This window comes from Chaetura pelagica, unplaced genomic scaffold (assembly GCF_000747805.2).
Source record: "Chaetura pelagica isolate M959 unplaced genomic scaffold, ChaPel_1.0 scaffold101, whole genome shotgun sequence".
Classification (NCBI taxonomy): Eukaryota; Metazoa; Chordata; class Aves; order Apodiformes; family Apodidae; genus Chaetura; species Chaetura pelagica.
The window spans coordinates 2228601-2247278 of NW_009952564.1; the positions used below are offsets into that span (position 1 = coordinate 2228601).

General features: G+C 40.4%; 1 protein-coding gene across 1 annotated transcript; it reads left to right on the forward strand.

The window, feature by feature from the left end:
* The first annotated feature begins 517 nt into the window (after positions 1-517).
* On the forward strand, positions 518-9715 carry LNP1 (leukemia NUP98 fusion partner 1). Its single transcript, XM_009993344.1, has 3 exons — positions 518-667; positions 7174-7419; positions 9512-9715. The coding sequence occupies exons 1-3, from the start codon at positions 518-520 to the stop codon at positions 9713-9715; spliced, it is 600 nt and encodes a 199-aa protein (XP_009991646.1).
* Positions 9716-18678: the final 8963 nt, after the last annotated feature.

Genomic DNA, 18678 nt, shown 5'->3' on the forward strand with positions numbered 1-18678 from the left:
ATGGGAAGAGGGGGCAATTTGTCCTCCCACAGAGCCAATCAGGCCTCTGCAGGCAGCTGTGCCAGCTTCTGCCCGCCATCAATATGTCAATACTGCTTCTCAAAATCAAAAGGCTACTTTGGGTTTGTGAACACACCTCCCAGGCATATAAGCATGGGCAATTCTCCATTGGTATTGACAGCTGGTGCACTCAACAGCAGCACGCAGGGAGCAGCCAACACATTTCCCTTCCCACCAGCGCCCCCGCGGCAGTGTCATATTGGACATTGCTATAATGGAAAGGTTAAAAGAAACCGTGTAGAAAAGAAATGAGAAAGGATTGACTTTATGTTTAGGCAGCGCCTAGGGCTGCAGTGGGATGGGTTTTAGGGGATGGAGAGCAAAAAGAGTGGCTGAAACTGCATCTCATCTTCCTCTTGTTGGCAGAACAGTGTGAGGCTATTGGCTTGGTGGTGGCATTGGACCTAGCCTTGACTTGTCTGGTTGGGAGACCCCCCCAAGTTCAGAACATCTGTACATGGAATATGAAGAGGATGATGATGTTTCCTTTGCAAAATGGATGAGCAGCTTCTGGGGCCACAACTTGATCAATGAGAATGAGAAAGAGGGTAGAGGCCACAAGAAACATCAGACGCGATCCTTCCATGAAAGGAGAGCTTCCCTGCCGGTAAGAGCTGTGTACAGTTTTCTCTGTGTATGAGCAGTTTATGTATAAATATGAGCATCATCCCCAGGGGCATGGCCCTAGAGATTTGTGAGGATGGGTGTGGTACACCTTGCTGCATAAGTTGAGCTCCTACTGGCAGCAGCTAGTTGGTTTTTAAGCCACAATAGAAGCAGAAACGTAAGAAGAATTGTAATAACTGCCTAATTTTGTATTACGGTGTTGTTCTGTCTGCTGAGCATGACCTGGCAGAGCTCAAAACATTTTGGCAACTGGCACTCAGACATTGGCTTCAATGAGTCTATTCTCATGTGTAAAACTACATAAGCCTGTATGTATTCAGAGGATCTGGACCTAATTCTGCAACTATACCAACTCTAGAAAATTGTACACTTTGCTCCCTGAGACTTAGCTCTTTGCATATGTAACTTCTAATTTAAGATAGAGGAAGTGATCCCCTCTTGTCATCTGACTCTGAAAATAAGGTTGCAACACATAATATTATGCTGCAAAGTAAGATTTCAGGGGAGAAGCACATTCTTTATTCTTGAACCAACAAAATAGTTGGGAAAGCATCAAGATTCATACACAGAGGCAGATTTTGAAGACAGCTCAGAACTGTCTAACTGATTATCAAAATGAAGTTAATCTGAAGGCAGCTGTTCCCAGTTTGCTCTTTGCTCAAATGCTGTTGCTTTTATTTCATCCCTGAAAAAGTGTGTAGGTGGTCCAAACCTGTCTCTTTTTTTCCAACTACTTCAATTGGCTTATGCTATTCTGCTAGGGAGAAACTGCTAATCTTTTCCATACTTCTTTTTTATTTCTGCTGTGCTATTATTTTTACCTTGCAAGTTCTCTTCCACTGGAGCTGACATGTTCTAAGCAGTGGGATTTTTAATTTTCAAAAAATGTGGCTAAGAAAAACAAAACGGACCAAAGCCACCTCCCCCTTCTTGAATACATGGATGGCTTGGAGAGGTAACCATCATTCATTAGTTTTGAACTGAACATTTGTTATTTGCAGTTACATTTTATCCTGCTCACAGATTGCAAGACAGAGTCTAAACTAAAGCTCTGCTGACAGATTCCATTAGAATGCCTGAAAGCAGAATGTTTAACAATGTGAATTTTTAAAATTAATTTTACTGTATTTTAATTTTGGCCTCACTACAGACTGACATATAAGGCTGCACTTTAGATCACTATTCAGAAATCTGATGAACACATCTTCCTTTACATCAATGTATTTGTATGTGTACACATACATTTCATTTGACGCATGTTCTTATCTTCAGTTTGTTCAAGAGCTATTTAAATACTTTGCTAATGGCTATTCAAATACTTTGCTATAGTTGCATCCCTGAATCAACACCTAGAACTAGGATTATGTTAGCTGGCAGAAAGAAAAGACTGTGATTTTAACAGTACTGTTCAATGAGGTAATGTTATCCTGTACACTTAATTATGTCTGGCCTTTGCAGCAAAGCACTACACAAATTTGTCTTGCTCCAGTAGTGTTATACAGGAGATACAAATTTCAACAGCTTTATTTCTCCTGGCCAGAAACTGACTGGAGGAATAAGAAGGGAACAATTGTTCAGGGATTTTATGATTCTGAGATAAACTTTGAGATGAAACTTTTTGTATTTGTAAATGTCCGAGTACCTGGTAATGAAGAGCATTAAAACATGTTGTCTTAAACCAAATCTAGAGGATAAACAAATGGGCACTAATAATTTGTTAGAAATACCTTCAGAAAGAGCATCTCCTTATTGAAAGCAACAGCTTGCTATTGCATCTGCATGTGTTTTTTACACAGTTATCATAAATGATAACTACTGTAAGATTCATTATTACAAATGAGAACTACTGTAAGATTCAAAACACTTGTCAGTGTTAGATAAATATTGTCTTCCTTTTATCGGAACAGTGCTGTTAATCAGGAGGATTAATAACGGAGATCAGACTGCCTCTCTTCTGTAAGTTAATACCTCCACAGAAGATCACAGCATAGCCTTTCTTCTGTGTGAATGGAGATAACATCACTCTCCTGGTGAAAATCAAGTCAGCAGGTTCTGACTGACAGAGCTGTTGGCAACAGTTCCTTGTGGAGTTACAGTGGTCCTGCCAAAACAGCACTGCCAGCACACTTAATCTCGTATCCGAGGCTCTTGTATGGGACATCAGCAATAGTGCAGTCCTGCCCACATGAACTGCCTCTGCACCAGGAGCCTTTTGGTATTACACAGCAAAATGCTAGTGGGATAGCACAAATTCTGTTTTCAAATAACACTGGAAATCGCTTTCCACTTCAAACTGGTATGTTGGGTTTTGTAGTTTTTCCTGTGCTGTTAAACCACAGAATCACAGAATGTTAGGAAAAGACATTCAAGCCACTGCTCTCGCCTCAAACACAATGGTAAATTCCCATGACATCCTGCCATGGTAAATCGCTCCCAGAATATGGATAAAGCTTTGTAGAACAAGTCCCAAACTAATGACAATTTTCCTTATTTTTTCCAAGTATCTTAGTAAAACTCACAAACATTACTGAGATAAGCTTCACAAAGTGGTTTTGCTATTGTCATTCCCATTTTGCAGAGGGGAACACAAAATTATATTCAGCTTTCAATGGGTCACTTGCAAGACAGGCTAAAATTTTAACTACGCTTGCCTGTGAAGTATCAGAGTAGTACATGTTGCTGTGGACCAACACTGAATGTGAATGTGAAAGCTGCCTGGGGAGAACCAAGTCATCTGCTTTCATTTCCTTTAGTTAACATGTTCCTTTGGCAAACCTTAGACACATTAACTGTGATACCCTTTTTGAAGCCTCCAGCTATGACTTTTCCTTGACACTTTTTAGTTGTCCTCCATCATTGTGGTTCAGGACAGTTTCTTACCTTCCAGATACTTTGTTGTGGGGAAAAGCTAGGAGGCAAAGGCACTGCTAAGAGTTTTACAATCCTATAAATGTGTCCACCTTCCAGTAGACATTGCTACTCACAGCAAAAAAAGAAAAAGCTGAAAGTGGAAGTAGAGCAATTGTCTGCTTTTGAAGTTACTAACATTTAATCTGAAGTCAGAACGAACACCTACCAAAATACTGTTACTACAAATCGTTTGGACCCTAGGCCAAAAGATTTTTAAGGAATATATACTTGGCTACAAGCTTCTCAGAAGGAAAGCAAGCAGTGGGACAGCATCTGAATGTCAGATGTTCCAAAGTGTCCCAAAAGTACTGGGGTCAACTCAGATAAACAGGGAATGCTTCTGCTGGCACACTGAGGAGTAATTTTCTTATTGACAGCTGTGCAAGCCCTCAGATCAAGCCCAAATGATGGAAGCAATTATCTTGTCTCCATGAGAAATGGAAAAAGGGAATAGGCAACTTATATTGACATATATTTTTTGAGGTGTTTTTGTTTGTATATTTCTGTGTGTTTTAGCTGGGCAATCAGTAAAAGATTAGCTATTGTGTAAATAGATACACTAAACATGATTGGTCTTTACCCAAAGTTTCAAGCAGAAAAATTGAATACTAAAGCGAGGGAGAAACAACCTCTGAGAATGGCACTTGGACCTTCTGGCTTTCCCAGCATTAGCAAAAAAATCCCCATTTTGGTACAGGAGCATTTATCATTCCTCTTTCCCATGCCTTTTTCTTTCCTTCACCTCCTCCCCACTTATCCAGTTTAATCAAGGGCAGATCCTATGAGTTAGAGACCAAGGTGAGTTTGCTAAGGAGGGACCAGATATAGGCATGAGGCAGTTGCTGAGGCAAAGTTGGGAACAGATGCTGGGGGCTGTGTTCAGAGACCTTTGGCAAGGGATGACAGGAGCAGTGGGTTGACAACAGAATGAGCAGTTATAGAGGCAATCTCAGTTGCCAGCAGCTGCTGAGACGTCAGAAGAGGAAGCACAAATTAAAGCAGCTGTTAGCTGTTCTTAGGTACAATGTTACCAAGCAGTCATTTTGGCATCAAACACGTGTATTAAATGTGTGTATTAAATCTAAGAAAAGGGAAGAAAGCTGCATGGATTTTATCCTAAGTCATTGCCAAATCTGCTTCACCACTGGGCTTAATTTTACAACTCTTTAGTCTCTCTAGTTCTCCACAGAGTTAATCTTTGATAGACTAATGTATTGAACTAGTTATGAGCCATGAAATGTTTATGCTTGAGCAGTTGTGTTAAGGCTCCTGTCCTCTGTAGGGCTGTGTCCGTAAGACAGCAACATGCTAACATGCACAAGCATGCTGTCCTCTTAGCTACAGTGCTATGTAGTGTGCAAAGGCACTGTGAAAAGAGGCAAAGTCACAGTAATATGATTGCATAGATAGGTATGTGCAGCTTTACCTTCAGTCCACTGAAGCAGATGGGCATTTCAGAGGAAGGCCTGTCCCTTTTTTGGACTGTTACTGTCATGTCAGTATATGAACTCCAGTCTCTTTCTTAAGGGCTTAACAATAATTCAGTCTGTGAAGGGAAATATAAAACTGGTGTCTTAGTAAAATAAAACATTTATAAATATTGTAAAACAGGCTTGATACAACACCATCCCCATTTCAACTCTCTTCTTGGGTTTTTATCAAAGCCTTCTAAGAGCAAATACCAGTGATTTTTTAGTGTGAGACAGTTTTTATTTCCGGGAAACAATATATGCTGATGCCATTAAAGTGACACAGAAGACATTGAGCATGCTGAACTTGACACAGCATGTGTACTCCTGTCCCTTAAGCACAATGTGATTGCTTTGATGCTTTTAAAAATAACAATACAATATGACCTTACAGAAATAACAGCTATATTGATTGTTTTGAAACCAAAGGAAAAATAGTATGGCAGAAATCATTACCACTATTCTCAGAGGCAGTTCATAATACTAGATACTGAAGTAAGCTCATGTCTGGAAAAGAAATTGAAGCAGTACCATGTGACCTGAAACCCCTTCAGGATTAGGTGCTTGTCAGGTGTAAGATTTATCATTTTTAATACCTGTCATCAACCCTCTCTATTGTGATATAGTCACAATTACATGGATGCACAGCCTTCCTATTCAGAGACAGGCTGCATAGGTCCCTGTTGTGCTGATACATTTGTAATAGCATCTGGGCCAGCATAAATATGTATTTATAGAGGATATGTTTCAGGACCCTTGCAGTTCAAGGTTTGTAGGTTCATGTGGCCACTGTACCAAGTTGGTTTGGCTTTCCACTGTTGTTAAAAAACCAAGACAAACACACACCACCATACCACCTCCAACAGGGTATAGGGTTTCCTCCTGGGTTTTCTTAGAAAGCATTTTTCAGGATTTGTGGGATAGACTTTCACAGTTGGTGACAGTCACAGCTCCTAGAATGTCACAGCTCCCTTGAAGCCAGCAGAACTTCTTGGGGTTACTCAGTAGCTGAAGGCTACGCACCAGGCTTGTACAAACTGTGTAGGCATTCAAACATGTATGCAGCAACAGGGGGCCTGGGAAGTCCTAACCTCACACCTGCAGGGGTCTCATTTTTGGTACCTCCCATCTCTCTCTCACAGTTTTCACTATTTGCATTTTACCAGTGTTCAGCTACTCACCCTGAAAAATTATCACCAGCTTGCAGGGTTTGGGGTGTGCCTGGCTCTACATGGTGGCCTTCTTACCCATCTCTTCTATGGGTCTGTCTATTTCTAAAACCACCAATATGTGACTTAATAGGACACCGCAGTTCTGTATCAGTTTAATCTCTTTCTCCGATATCCAGTTAAATGCAGCTGATGCAGATCAATAGCTTTTGTCTGCATGTCAGGCCTAGGAAAATTGAAACACAAGGAAACTAAACAACTATCTACTCCCTCCCTGTTTTAGCCCTACAAGTGTAACTGTAGAAAGCCTATTTCCTACCATTTCTGTAGTAGGGATGTGTGCCTCTCTGCCCTGAAAAAGCTCACTCCTCAGTTCAGGACAAACATGCCCAAGACACCAGCAGAAAATTCAGACCTGGACAATGCAGCATCTTGTCTGCATGTAGGCCGTGCTGCAAATTTGACACAACTGGGCTAGAAATGGTCCCTGTCACACTCAAATGAACTCAGACATCTGATAAGATCTGGAGTATCTGTGGGTCAAAGCCAGTAGCTGGCTCATCTGGACACAAAAGGCTGGGTCTTTGCTTTTTGAGAGTCCTGCCTAGAACCTTTCACTAGATGTAAGGCCTGAATTTTTGAGGTTATGAATGGTCCCAGGCACTAAGAGGACCCAGCACACTTTGCATTGGAAATGCTCATTTGAGTGCCAAAACTTAGATACTCAAAAGCCAGAATAAAAGCAGATTCTGCTGCAGTCCTTGGAAAGTAAGCTCTTGGCAGTGTGATTTTCCTGCACATAAAAGGAAAGATACAGAAGTCTGGGCAAGGTCCTTCATTCTGCCCCATGTTTCAGCAAGCACTCTGTGGCACAGAGAATCTGCCCCATGTGGTTTGATTTGATTTTAAATACTCAACAAAGATATCTTGTGTTTCAGGCCAATCTTTCCTCCCTCCATACAACACGACTTCATGCTTCTACCAAAGGCTCATCTGCAAGCCATCTCAAGAACTCTACGGAATTTCAAGAAGACCAAGATGTCAAATGCCTCCGCCACAGGAAGGCAAGCAGAACACCTTCATCAGGCAGCTCATGCTCGGAGTCAAGATCAAACTCCATCCAGGAATTTGCAGAGTCATTTGAAGAACAATTGCATCTCAAAAGCAAACGCTCAGTTTCTTTGGTAGGTAACAACGAACTGACAATCAGTTCAGGAGAAAAACAAATCAGTCTATCAACAAGCAGGCCTGCTTTACCTCTGTTGTCATTGCTGCGGATTTGCTGGGGAAAGAGAAGAAATAAACTTGAATTAGGGTTTCTCAAATTATGTGGTCCTCACAACAGTGCAAACAAGGTTAAAGTGGTAGTGTTGTTAGTATAAGAATTCTTGATGATGTCTTACCATCTAGAATTATTAAAAAATGTGTATCTTCAAAATTAGACACTACACTGGCTGTAGCAATGTTTTCAGAGGTTACTACGGCTGTGTCAACAAAGCATGACACTATAAATTCACTTTTGCCAGAAGACTTAACTGTCTCACTGGTGCTGACCTGGTTTATCCATCAACAGAGTAATCTGTGAGACTGCCAGACATTATGGGTTTGAGAGGTTTCTCTTTTACCCCTAGGGCTCTGCTTCCCTCTGTCACCACAGAGCTGCAGCAGTAGCCATTGCTATCAGTCACTGAACGCATTTTCTCTGTAAGGTCATGTAGCCAGCAGGGCTTTCTCCCCCATTTCATCCCTTTCCCTATAATTCTTCCCTGAGGCATAAGCATTTTCTGTATGGTTTATGTTGAGGAAATAGCCAATAACAACCTTTTGTCTATGATGGTTTAGTGCATTTTTATTATTATCAAAGAATCATGGAATTGTCAGAGTTGGAAGGGACTTGTATTATGATACATACTACCTGCTGTATCATACAATGGAAGGAAGGGTAATAAATCCTAACTAGCTCCTAAGTGTCAGAACACTGTCAAATTAAGTTACCCCATTGAAAAAAAGCTATGCTTGAGTAACACTTGACATTAGAATAAAATAACAATAGAGGAAAGTATCTTTTTTTTTTTTTTCAGTTTGTTGACACTGACAGTTTTGTATAGAGAAGTAATTTTCAGCTCCTTTTGCAGACCTTCTGTGTCTGCAAAAAGAGGAAAAAAATCTCTTTTCAATGAGCAGCATCATTACATGATCAATCCCACAATTGTCATTCTAGCATGCCCAGCCCTCTAAGAATATATAGAATTATGGTGATGACAACTCTGTTATACAATTGTGAAGATTTAACATGCATTCTCTAATCTTCTTTTTCCCCTTTAGGAATTACTCACAATTTATTTCTTTTGGAACTCCACATTGCCTCACTTGCCAACACTCAGCAGTGGTTGTCAGATTTATAATTTATAATTTCTCAAAAGTGCCTAAGACTAGAAAGTCTCTGCATGGATAATAATTGTAAAATAGGTGTAGTGGGCATAATTCACTAAATACAGCTTAAGTTCCAGTTAAAAATGGCGATTCTGGTACACTTCTGTAATCCACAATAAGGTGTTCTGGGCTGTATTTTATTCTACATTTCAAGTAGATCAAATCATTGTCCTTCCCTCAGTCACCACTGAAATCTGGGAGATGTGAAGGCCTGAGAGTCTCTAAGAATGGAGATATAGGTGTTTAGAGATATAGAAAGAAATCTGGGAGTGGGCTTAAACTTGAAGCTCCAAATGGATTTTTTTTTTGCATTCAGAGTTCTGTGAGTGCAATTAAAACCAACCTTTACATGACTACATGAGTTAAAAAAAAGGGAGGGAAAGGTAATCCAATTTCATCTCCTTCCCTGCATATTGTTTTTCTCTTATAAATGTGGCTTTGAGGACCTTCAGTGCTAGTTTTCCATGAGGTCTTTGCAGCTAGCACTGCAAAGCCTTCAGGCACACAAAGATGGATCATGTGAAAGAACAAAAACACAGAGTCTGGGCTAAAATCTGAGAGTCCCTTCCTTCTCCCCTGCTTTCTCCTCTCTCCCCTCAAGCCCTCCAAACAGGTGACCCTCCTACCATACATACAGTATCATCGAAAGCATGTTGTCTCTTGCTGAATTTTAGAGTGACTGGCTGGGGCCTTGAATTTGAGCCCATCATGTTAAAGCTGATCTGACTGAGGTAGGTAAGTGGTGTATTTTATTATACATTACCAGTGAAATAAAATAATGAGATTTAGTTGTCCATGTAGGAGAGACTTTAAATTCCCTGCTATTTTTCTCCTACCTTTTAGCAACCTGAAGGCATGAAGGAGAGAAGAGAGAGAGAGAGATTGCATTTGAGAAAAAGCAAGTCTGATAAGAGGATGGGAGAGAAGTCAGAGCCAAGAAGAGAGCAGAAAGAAGATGAAGGTTTAGAAGTTGTACCTGCAAAACACAACAAACAGTTTCCATCACAAGCAAACACAGAGGAAAGATATTTATGCACAGGCAACTAGAATGCATTGATATAATGAATTTTAACACTTTCCCCGAAGAATTGAGGGAACATTCTTGTTTTGTTTTGACTAGAAGAGGCCTGTTAGCTAGAGTAAACCCTGACTGGTAAAATAAAAGTCAACTGCATAATTGACACATTGTTGCTACCTTCCTGTCTGTACTTTTTCTATTAGGAAGGCAACCCTTGTCATAGGAGGCATGTATCTGGAGAAGATCCAAGCTAGCAATGAACCACTGTAAGAGTGTTCCAGACAGATTAAGCATTGCAACAGGATGGTGGTGGATGTGTTCATTTAAGAGGAGGGCTTGTGTGTATCACAGAGCTTTGCAAAGTCATCCAAAGCCTTATGTTTATCTTCTAACTGAAAATGGACTTGCTGGTGATTTTAGGAAGAAAGAAGTACACATAAGAAGCCACCTGCTTCCTATCCCTGACATTTACTGAGATTTGGCTTGTAAACAGGTTTATTTTTTCTTTTACATTCTCCCAACACCAGACTTAATATAAGTAATAGAAGAGAAGCCCCCAAGTTCTCTTTTACTCCTTACTGATGCCTCACTTCTTTCTACTTTCTCTCACTGTCACCAGCAATATGACCCTCATTTCTCTGGCATTCCCCAGTTCTCCCATGTCCCCAGTTCCATTTCCCCAGTCACACAGCTAATTCTTTCTCCCAACTTCAACCTCATCATCTTGTCCCTTTTGTGGCCTTCTCCCTCTCTGTTTACTACTTTACAGGCTTGAGTCATAGCCACCAACATCTTTTCGACATGTCTGGTTTTGCCCCATCAAAGTTTGAGCCTTGTTGAAAGTTCTCCGGTAAAAACAGGGATGTGCTGCCTCTCACACTTCTATATAAACTCTTCAATGGGTTTACCACAGGTGATAGTTGGGACCCATTTTCACTTTCTTCTTTTTCTAGAACTAGGGCCAAACCCAGGGAATGGGAACTGTCTTTGTCTATGGTAAGCAGGACTGTGTCTTCTGACTGAAGATCTGAACTTAGGTATAAATCTCACCAACTATTAGTAAGATTTCCTTCTATGCAGAGAAATTTTACCTCCACATGCTCATAACACATACATGCCTCCACAACTCTCCATGCCCTCCTTTCTTAACATGTAAGCCTTCCCTGCAGAGAACAATCCTACCCTGTTTGAGAATAATTTTCCCAGGCCTCATATAGCAAAGGCCTTCTTTGTGTAGCACAAATAAAGAAGAGAGAAGACTAAGGAAGTAATGAGCAAAAGTAAAAATCTGCCAGGTATCCTTCCTGTGATTTTCTGTAGTTAACAAAGATCTTATTATTTTACCTTAGAGCCTTAACTTTGAATGTGCAACTTTTTAAAAGCTTAGGGCATCCTTAAAACTTTGTAACGCTTATCTGCATTAAATAATTGTTTTTCTTTTTAAGTACGGCTTTGGGGAATATGTAAGAAAGCAATGGAACTCCTGCTGATGCTTGTAAATGGCTTCTTGCATGTTAACATACACTATAAACTAATAAATTTGACTGAAAAATGTTCTTATGCATAGTTTCTGTAGTCCCCAATCCAGATTGGATTTTCATGAGCTTCTTCTGTCAGCCAAAACTTGCATGCAGGTGGCTTTCCTTTTATAGCTTTAATTTGAAAACTTTATTAGAGTAGACCTAGATAGAAAGGGACATAGCCAGCTATGCCAAGTTCCTCAGATAAAATATCATGCCTAATTGGACCAACAACTCTTCCCATTTTAGTCCCATGCAATCTGATTCCATAGTATTACTTAGAAAGACTGAAACTTACATGATAAAATTAAATAATTCTCCACAGAAATTAAAAACTATTTCATAATGGATCATCTATTTGGGAAGAAAGCTGATCATTCAAAGAGCAATCCTATTGGAATAGCATGGCTGATATTTCTATATACTCAGAAAGTGGAATGGGGATGTACAAGCTATCCAAAAGACTTCAGAAGGTTTTCATTTTCACAGTAAGGCACTAGTTTGGTGGTGACTGACACACAAAGCAGTCATTGCTGTGATTTCCATCCCCAGTTCCCAGAGCAGCTGTGCTGGCTGTGGGTTTTTTTCTGCACACACACCCATTCCTAGGCAAACACTGTTTGCTTCTTCTGCTCTTTCCAAGAATGATGTGGCTGCAAGTGCCATCAGAGTCCAAACCTTGGACATGAAGAAGGTAAGTCAGTGGGAAGCAAAGACAAAGCAACCAAAAATGTAATTTCCAAAATACTCATTAACAGATAATGTTGAAAACATGGAAGTTTTACGGCAGGAGGGAACTAGCAGGACACTTGCACTGTGGGCTGGCTGTCAAAAGCTGACGTGACTCAGAGGCCTGGGAAGGACATTTTAAACTTGCTGTGTCTCATGGGTGGGAGACCACATTCTGATAAAATGTTTGTCTCTGTGTATCCTTCAGGCTAACTAGAGAGTGCTCCTGTGGGAAGTTAGGGCATGGGTAAGCACAAAGCATTTCATGAGAAAGATCCAGTTACACCCCACAGTTTTCTGAGAGAGCTAAGAAAAGAACATCAGTTCTGCTTGCCTCATCTTTTAGGTGAGCATTCCCAAAGCAAAATATTTCTGCTTGGGTGCTTCTGAGGTATTATTTAATTGCAGCATGGTTTTAAGGATGGATTAAATTTTGGGTACTTGTTAACATATTACATATTAATATATAAAATACCAGACCTCACAAAGGTAAAATGAAGCAATGATTATATTTATGTCCATGCTTGCCACACTGCTTTCTTGAAATTATAGGAATATATTTAAATATAGGAAAAATATAAACTGAATATAGGAATAATGATATATAGGAAACATTTAAATACTGCACTGAACAAGAATATAATACCCATTAAAAAATAAAATATGAAGTAAGAAAAATGAAAATGTTCATCTGTACTTTTTTGTTCTTTGGCACAAAAGAAAGTACTTGGCTAAGCACAGCCCTCACTCCAAATGCATAAATTGTACATATGAATAATATAAAATCACACAGAGATATAATCACACCTGATAACCAAAAGTGTTCACACAGAAATGAATCATAATCATGAGACTTGGAGTTTATACAGCCATCTGCCAAAACCATTGAAAACAAAGAGGTCTTGAAATATGTCCAGAAGGAAATTGCAGCCAAAATCTAGTCATTCAACAAGTGAAGGGAATATTGAAATCCAATAAACTTCATAGATAGGTTACCTGCCTGCAGTTGCTGTGCCAGAGCTTTAGGTAACTGTGTATGAACAAACACTAAAATAAATGCGTGCATTATAGAAAACATTACTTGTAGGGTATTGATTTTAATTTATTCTGTTGTTCTAGATTGTCTTGGCAGATTATATTCCTCCTGTTAGGAGGATCCCTCTGAATCCTAGCCCAGTCTCTAGTGTACTTTGGAAAAAGACAACTTCTATCAGCTGTCTTGTCTCCCAGGCCAGAGAGAAAATAGGGGAAAAAAATTATACAGGGAGCATCAAAGACTAATACTGTCTCATACTCGATGCATTCTTGTTCTTCTTATATGTCTGTTGAAATGCTTTAGTTCATGCAGTTTCTAAACTGGTTGATAATTTTGCCAAATAGAGGAGTTCTACTAAAACTCGTGACAGTCATACATGAATTTTCATCAGAAAGCACATGGAGTCCTTACACAGAGCTCTCAGCCTGGTGGATTAATCCTATTCCTGATTCTGCAGTGTCAAAAAGGAGCTCATTTTTTGCTCCAAAACTTGAAAAGATAAGTTAGGGTTGCTTCCCTGCAACCATATCCCACCATATAAGGGGGGGTGATTAGATTTTGGTCCTTTGAAAACAACTCTTCCTGGACATTTATGCAATGGATCTCAGTTGATGTTCTGCTCTTCTTATAAGCACAAAACACATAGTGGGTCTACTCCCTGAGGAATTTTCTACAGAGAATTTTGGCTGTCAGAAAGCAGCTTGAGTGATTTCAGATTAGCCTTCCCTCAGCAAGCACAAGTTTATGACTGGGAGAAACAGAGCATTTCTTCATCTTGATGGTCTTCAGGGATAACAAAGTAATTGTGGGCTGCTCTTGCTCATGCAGGAGTGCAGGTCACAGATACTATTGTCTGAGAGGGCAGAAACTAATTTAATGCACTCTTTCTCCTATATGCCAAGTTCTACCTACCCACAACTGGAAGTGAGGCCACTTCAGACAACAGATTTTTCATTCCTTTAACTCCATTTGAATTGAAAAAATTTAGTCCCACACCACTATAATCCAGTTCTCAACTATATGGTCAATAAACATAATTCATAACAGTCATTTAGGTTATTCATGACAGTCTGATTACCTAATCAAAAGCAATTCCAAGTTGAGCTAGTTTAAGACTGGTAAAAATTTCCATTAATTTGAAAGTGAAACCCGTATGTTATTGTCATGATGAGCTGGGGACTGGCAACAGAACAGAACTTCACTGCATCCACAGCTTTCACGGATGTATCATGATGAGCTCCCAGGGCCTTGTTTTCTGTTACATGCAATGTAAAGAGCAGAGGAAGGGGTTGGTATCTCAGCTTTTCTAGACCCTGACTAAACCTTGAATGCTGGTGTTTGAAAGAAATGTATGTGTGTGCTGGAGCTGCTGGAACAATTCCACTTTATCTGATGTTACCTAGAAGGTGGGAGAATCCTCAGTATCATCCATTCTTAATGGTTTTTAGGGAAGTTTTGCACTGATGGAAAGACAAAAGGTGAAGATGATGGTCCAGACTGGAGCTGCTGCAGCCAGTGTGTGTTGTGACTGTTGTAGTGGAAAAAATGGAACACAAACGCTCTGAAGGACCTGTGAGTAGATGGGTGTTTCAATGTCTATAGTTCAGAAATGGTCTTGCAGAGAAGGAGCAAATATTCTAATCCCTGGCTAATATGTTTAAGGGTTCAGTCAGTCCAGCTCACTCTGCTCTGTAGAGAAAAATGATGTGGTATAGTTGGTGTCTTTATTGACAACATTAGGAGAGGAACCAAGGATTAACTACTCCTCTTGTTGGAGGTTGTTTCTGTAGGTGACATCTGAGACGTGTTGGTGGAGAGAGGGAAGCAGGTGTAACTGCTACACTAGCTGTATTTTCAAGCACAGAACCTCATCTCAAGACTTTTTTGGTTTTGGTACCAAATAAGCAAAAAGAGAAAGCACGGCTACCATGATCTTCTGAAAAAAAAATATTAAAAAATTAAATTGTGCCTCAGCTGGATCTTGCTGAAGCTATTCTGACTGTAACAAAACTTTATCTAATAACAGCATCCTTGTTTCCTTAATATAATTAATTTTGTAAGTATTTTGTAGCAGTGATCTTAATTTCTCAATGAAATATATCAGCTACACCTCTCAGGTCATGGGAAATAATAAGAATTTCTATGTCAAAATCCTGTTTGCTAGCATTTTTTTTCCTATTTTTTTTTAAGAGTGCATTCAAAAGTGGCTGAAAAGGAAACCAGCTTGTCCAATGTGTCTTGTCCAGGTGCTTGTGTAAAGTCAGTGGCAGACATTTGTCATCCATGATGAAGTAGTCAAGAAGAGAGGGCCCTTTAAAACTACGAAGAAGAAATAGTCAAGGCTTGATTCCAGTTACAGAAAAAGAAAGAAAACAGAAGATTACTTAGTGTATTAATGCTTTACAAGGTTACTGTAAGTGTAGATTTTTTTTATACAGTTCAGAGCCCACCTTTGAAGATAAAAACTTAACTCTCAGCTCCTCCTGCCTTTGTGTGTCACAGAAACATGCCATTGTTCAGCAAAATATTTTACAAAATATATATATCTTAGAATAAATATAAAATATAAAAATAAATATATTTTACTGCAAAAGAAATTGCGTGTTATTTCACTTATCATCATTAAAAGGCTAGAAATGCGTGTAGCCATTTTCCAGCAGAGGGAGCATGTCGACAGGGTGAGAACATGTGCTGTTCCTTGCTGCAAGCACGAGTTTGAGGTGAAAACTAACTACAGTGCCTGACGGAGACAAGCTCGAAAAACCCCAGAACAAAGAGCACAAGACTGTATGGTTAAATTTTGCTCTGTGTTGTTCTTGTATGACTTTTGTTGATATGGAAAGAAATTACTACATGCTAAAACACATGGGAGAATTTAATCCGGTATTAGGGACCGGGGTATTTACCTGGTGGTCAGCTTGATCTCACTTCTGAAATGCTGTATTGCTGAATCACTAGTTGGCAGCTTCTCACTGCAGATGTTTCCCAAACTGTCCTCTTGCTCTGCCCTCCATGTCCATCATCCTTTACTGATCAGAAAGCTGCTGGTGTAGTCCTGGGTGCCCCCACCCCCATGCACACTGAATGACCAGGCTGGAAGGAAGGGTTGAGTAGCAGCCCCTGCAGAGCGATGGAGGTCTGCATGGCTTCTGCTTTTGATGGGGTCAATGGGAGACCAATGTCAGAGACAGCTCATCCACCTCCTCCTACGGGAACTGCTCCTCCTGTGCATACATCTGAGCTGCTTCTCATCTCTGTGGCAGCCCTGGAGTTCAGCAGCTTTCACCCTGCACCCTGAAACTAAGGTGGGTTTTTTGCCCATAGTTCTCTGAAATCTTCCTCAGATACTTGCTTAGTTGGTGAGCTGCTCCTGTAGGCCAAAATGTCTCTGCTGCAGCTGGTGCTCAGACCTGATTTCTTTATTTTCAATGTTAAATACAAGAAAACTTTGGGAAGCTCTCCACTAATCCTTACTGTAGGAAAGATAATATATTTCTTGCCCCAGGTCTATTCTGGCAGATATGTGATGCCAGAAATTTCTCAGAGGAAAAGCAGTAGCAATTTCTTCTTAGAAGCAGCACGATATTCAATAACTGTAAATGTAGAAAGATTAATAAAAGCCTTTTTATCTTCCAGAGCCTGTACATTGCATTTAGCAGGTCCATGCAGGTTTTCCTTCAATAGTTTCATGACTCTTCTTTACTTGTCATGTGTGTGGATTGACTTTTAAAAAATGAAATCTCACACTGCCTTAACTAGTAAAAAAAAAAATCTCCATTGTTCCTGTTCTCCCATGTCACCCAGAAGAAAACCACCACATTACAGGTACTTCTCATATACACATAGCTAAAAATAAACTATTTTAAAAAATATATTTTGAAACATCTCTGTTCCTCAAACAACTTCTGCTCTACACCAGTCTGTAGGAAAGTGGCACATCCACCTACATTTCAGCCAGTCCAATTCGGAGTCTGACCTATGCAGGGAGGCTTGTGCCACTTTGCTGGGCTGTGAACTGAAGGGCAGGGACTCACTCCTGTGGATCAGTTTAGCTCTGAGGGTATGTCTGGCAGTGGGAAAGAAATACGCAGCTGGGGAGCAGCAGGGAGTCTTAAACTACTCAGCTGGTTTGCACAGTTGGTGTGAGTTACACTCCTCGGCCTCTCACTATTATTTCAAAGGAAATCTGGAGACATAAAGCCACACTGAACTTCATTCTTCAATTACATACAAATATGCTAGTTTCAGGGGGATTACTCATGGTTGTGAAATGTAGCACAAATGTTGACAAGGTCAGTTCCTATGTTCTGTCAAATAAATATGTTTTCTCAGAACAAAAAAAAAGGAGGTCAAAAAACGGAATTTCTTAAAACAATCTAAGCAAGTCACTGGAATGTCAAAACAAACCTGATAGTAGATTTTTTTTTTCCCCCCTTTCTTTTTCAATTGAAAGAGGGTGTTCTGGTTGGGTGTGATGGTCCAAGTCCAACCCAGGCCAAAAGCCCGCAAGTCAGAGCATGACAGTCAGTTTTGGCATGGCCTCTTATGGCTAATTTAATGTTTTTATGTGGGTCTGTCCCTGAATTGGGACCAGCTTGCTTCCACCAGGTATTAAACCAGTCAGGAGCTCCCACAGATGCACACACGTTTAATACATGCACTCACAGGGAAACCGGTAATTTAGAAACACTTAAACGTTTACTGAGATTTGTGAGCAAAACAAGAGAGAGTAGGGAATACTGGATGCACCAGGACGGAAGCAAGAAGGATAGTGTGTAGGGATGTGAAATGCTTTTCCACACTTGTGTTATAACACGAACTAGCAGGAGAAAGAGAAGCTATGATGGACAGTGGCATGGAGCCTGATGCTTATCCCATTCGGGTAGATGCAGTGTATGTAGATGCAGGCCAGTTACGTTTTCCCAGGGAGAGACATGCTAAACAATATAGGAGATAGGGAATTTCACTTAGGAAAATGGTTTCATGATTCTGGACATAGCTGGTGGAGCAAGTTTTTGGGTACAATGCAATAATGGGCTTAGTTTGGTATCAGGAACAATGTGGTTGCAGGTGCAGTGCTTTGGTGAGTTTGTTCTTCACTCCCTGGCTCCTTGAACTTGATGGTCAAGCCACTCTCTGTCCAGGCTCACAGGGAGTAGTGATATCAGCTCTTTTATTTTCTCTGGACATGGGATTGGTGGTTGAACCACCGTCTGCTATTGTCCTAGAGAATAAACGATTTCAGGGAGAGAAAGTAAATTCAGGCTTCCCCTTTCTTCAGGGGCAAGGGACTTTTCCTCCCTCCGACAACAACAGGCAGGCCAGCAGGTGGGCAGACAGGCTCTCTCCGCTGAGCAGCACTGAGCTCCTGGCTGCTCTCTCAGTCCTTTACAGCTCAGAGAGAAGTGACCCGCACCTTATTATTGGTCCCTTTTGGATCTTCACTATGACTGGTTCATTTTAACCAATCATCAGTGTCCTTTCAGTCTTTATTACCCAATCACTTCTCTTTGTCCCGTCACCATTATAACAATGTTGCAAAAGAGTCCATTCCCGCCATAGTTCTGTCCAGCTGGCTCCCTAACTCCTTGTGTGTGTCTTTGAGTCCTGCTTGCAGCCATTTTGTCTTTCTATATGGTATCTCCATCATGAGGGGAGGTTCCTCACACTGGGAACTTCGGCAGGAGATCAGAAATCACCCTCTTTC

Excerpts from the sequence above, each read along its gene's own strand:
- LNP1 (XM_009993344.1), top strand. The coding sequence starts at position 518 with ATGGAATATGAAGAGGATGATGATGTTTCCTTTGCAAAATGGATGAGC. Across the intron at positions 668-7,173 it reads AAAGGAGAGCTTCCCTGCCG|GCCAATCTTTCCTCCCTCCA; the intron begins GTAAGAGCTGTG and ends CTTGTGTTTCAG. Across the intron at positions 7,420-9,511 it reads GCAAACGCTCAGTTTCTTTG|CAACCTGAAGGCATGAAGGA; the intron begins GTAGGTAACAAC and ends CCTACCTTTTAG.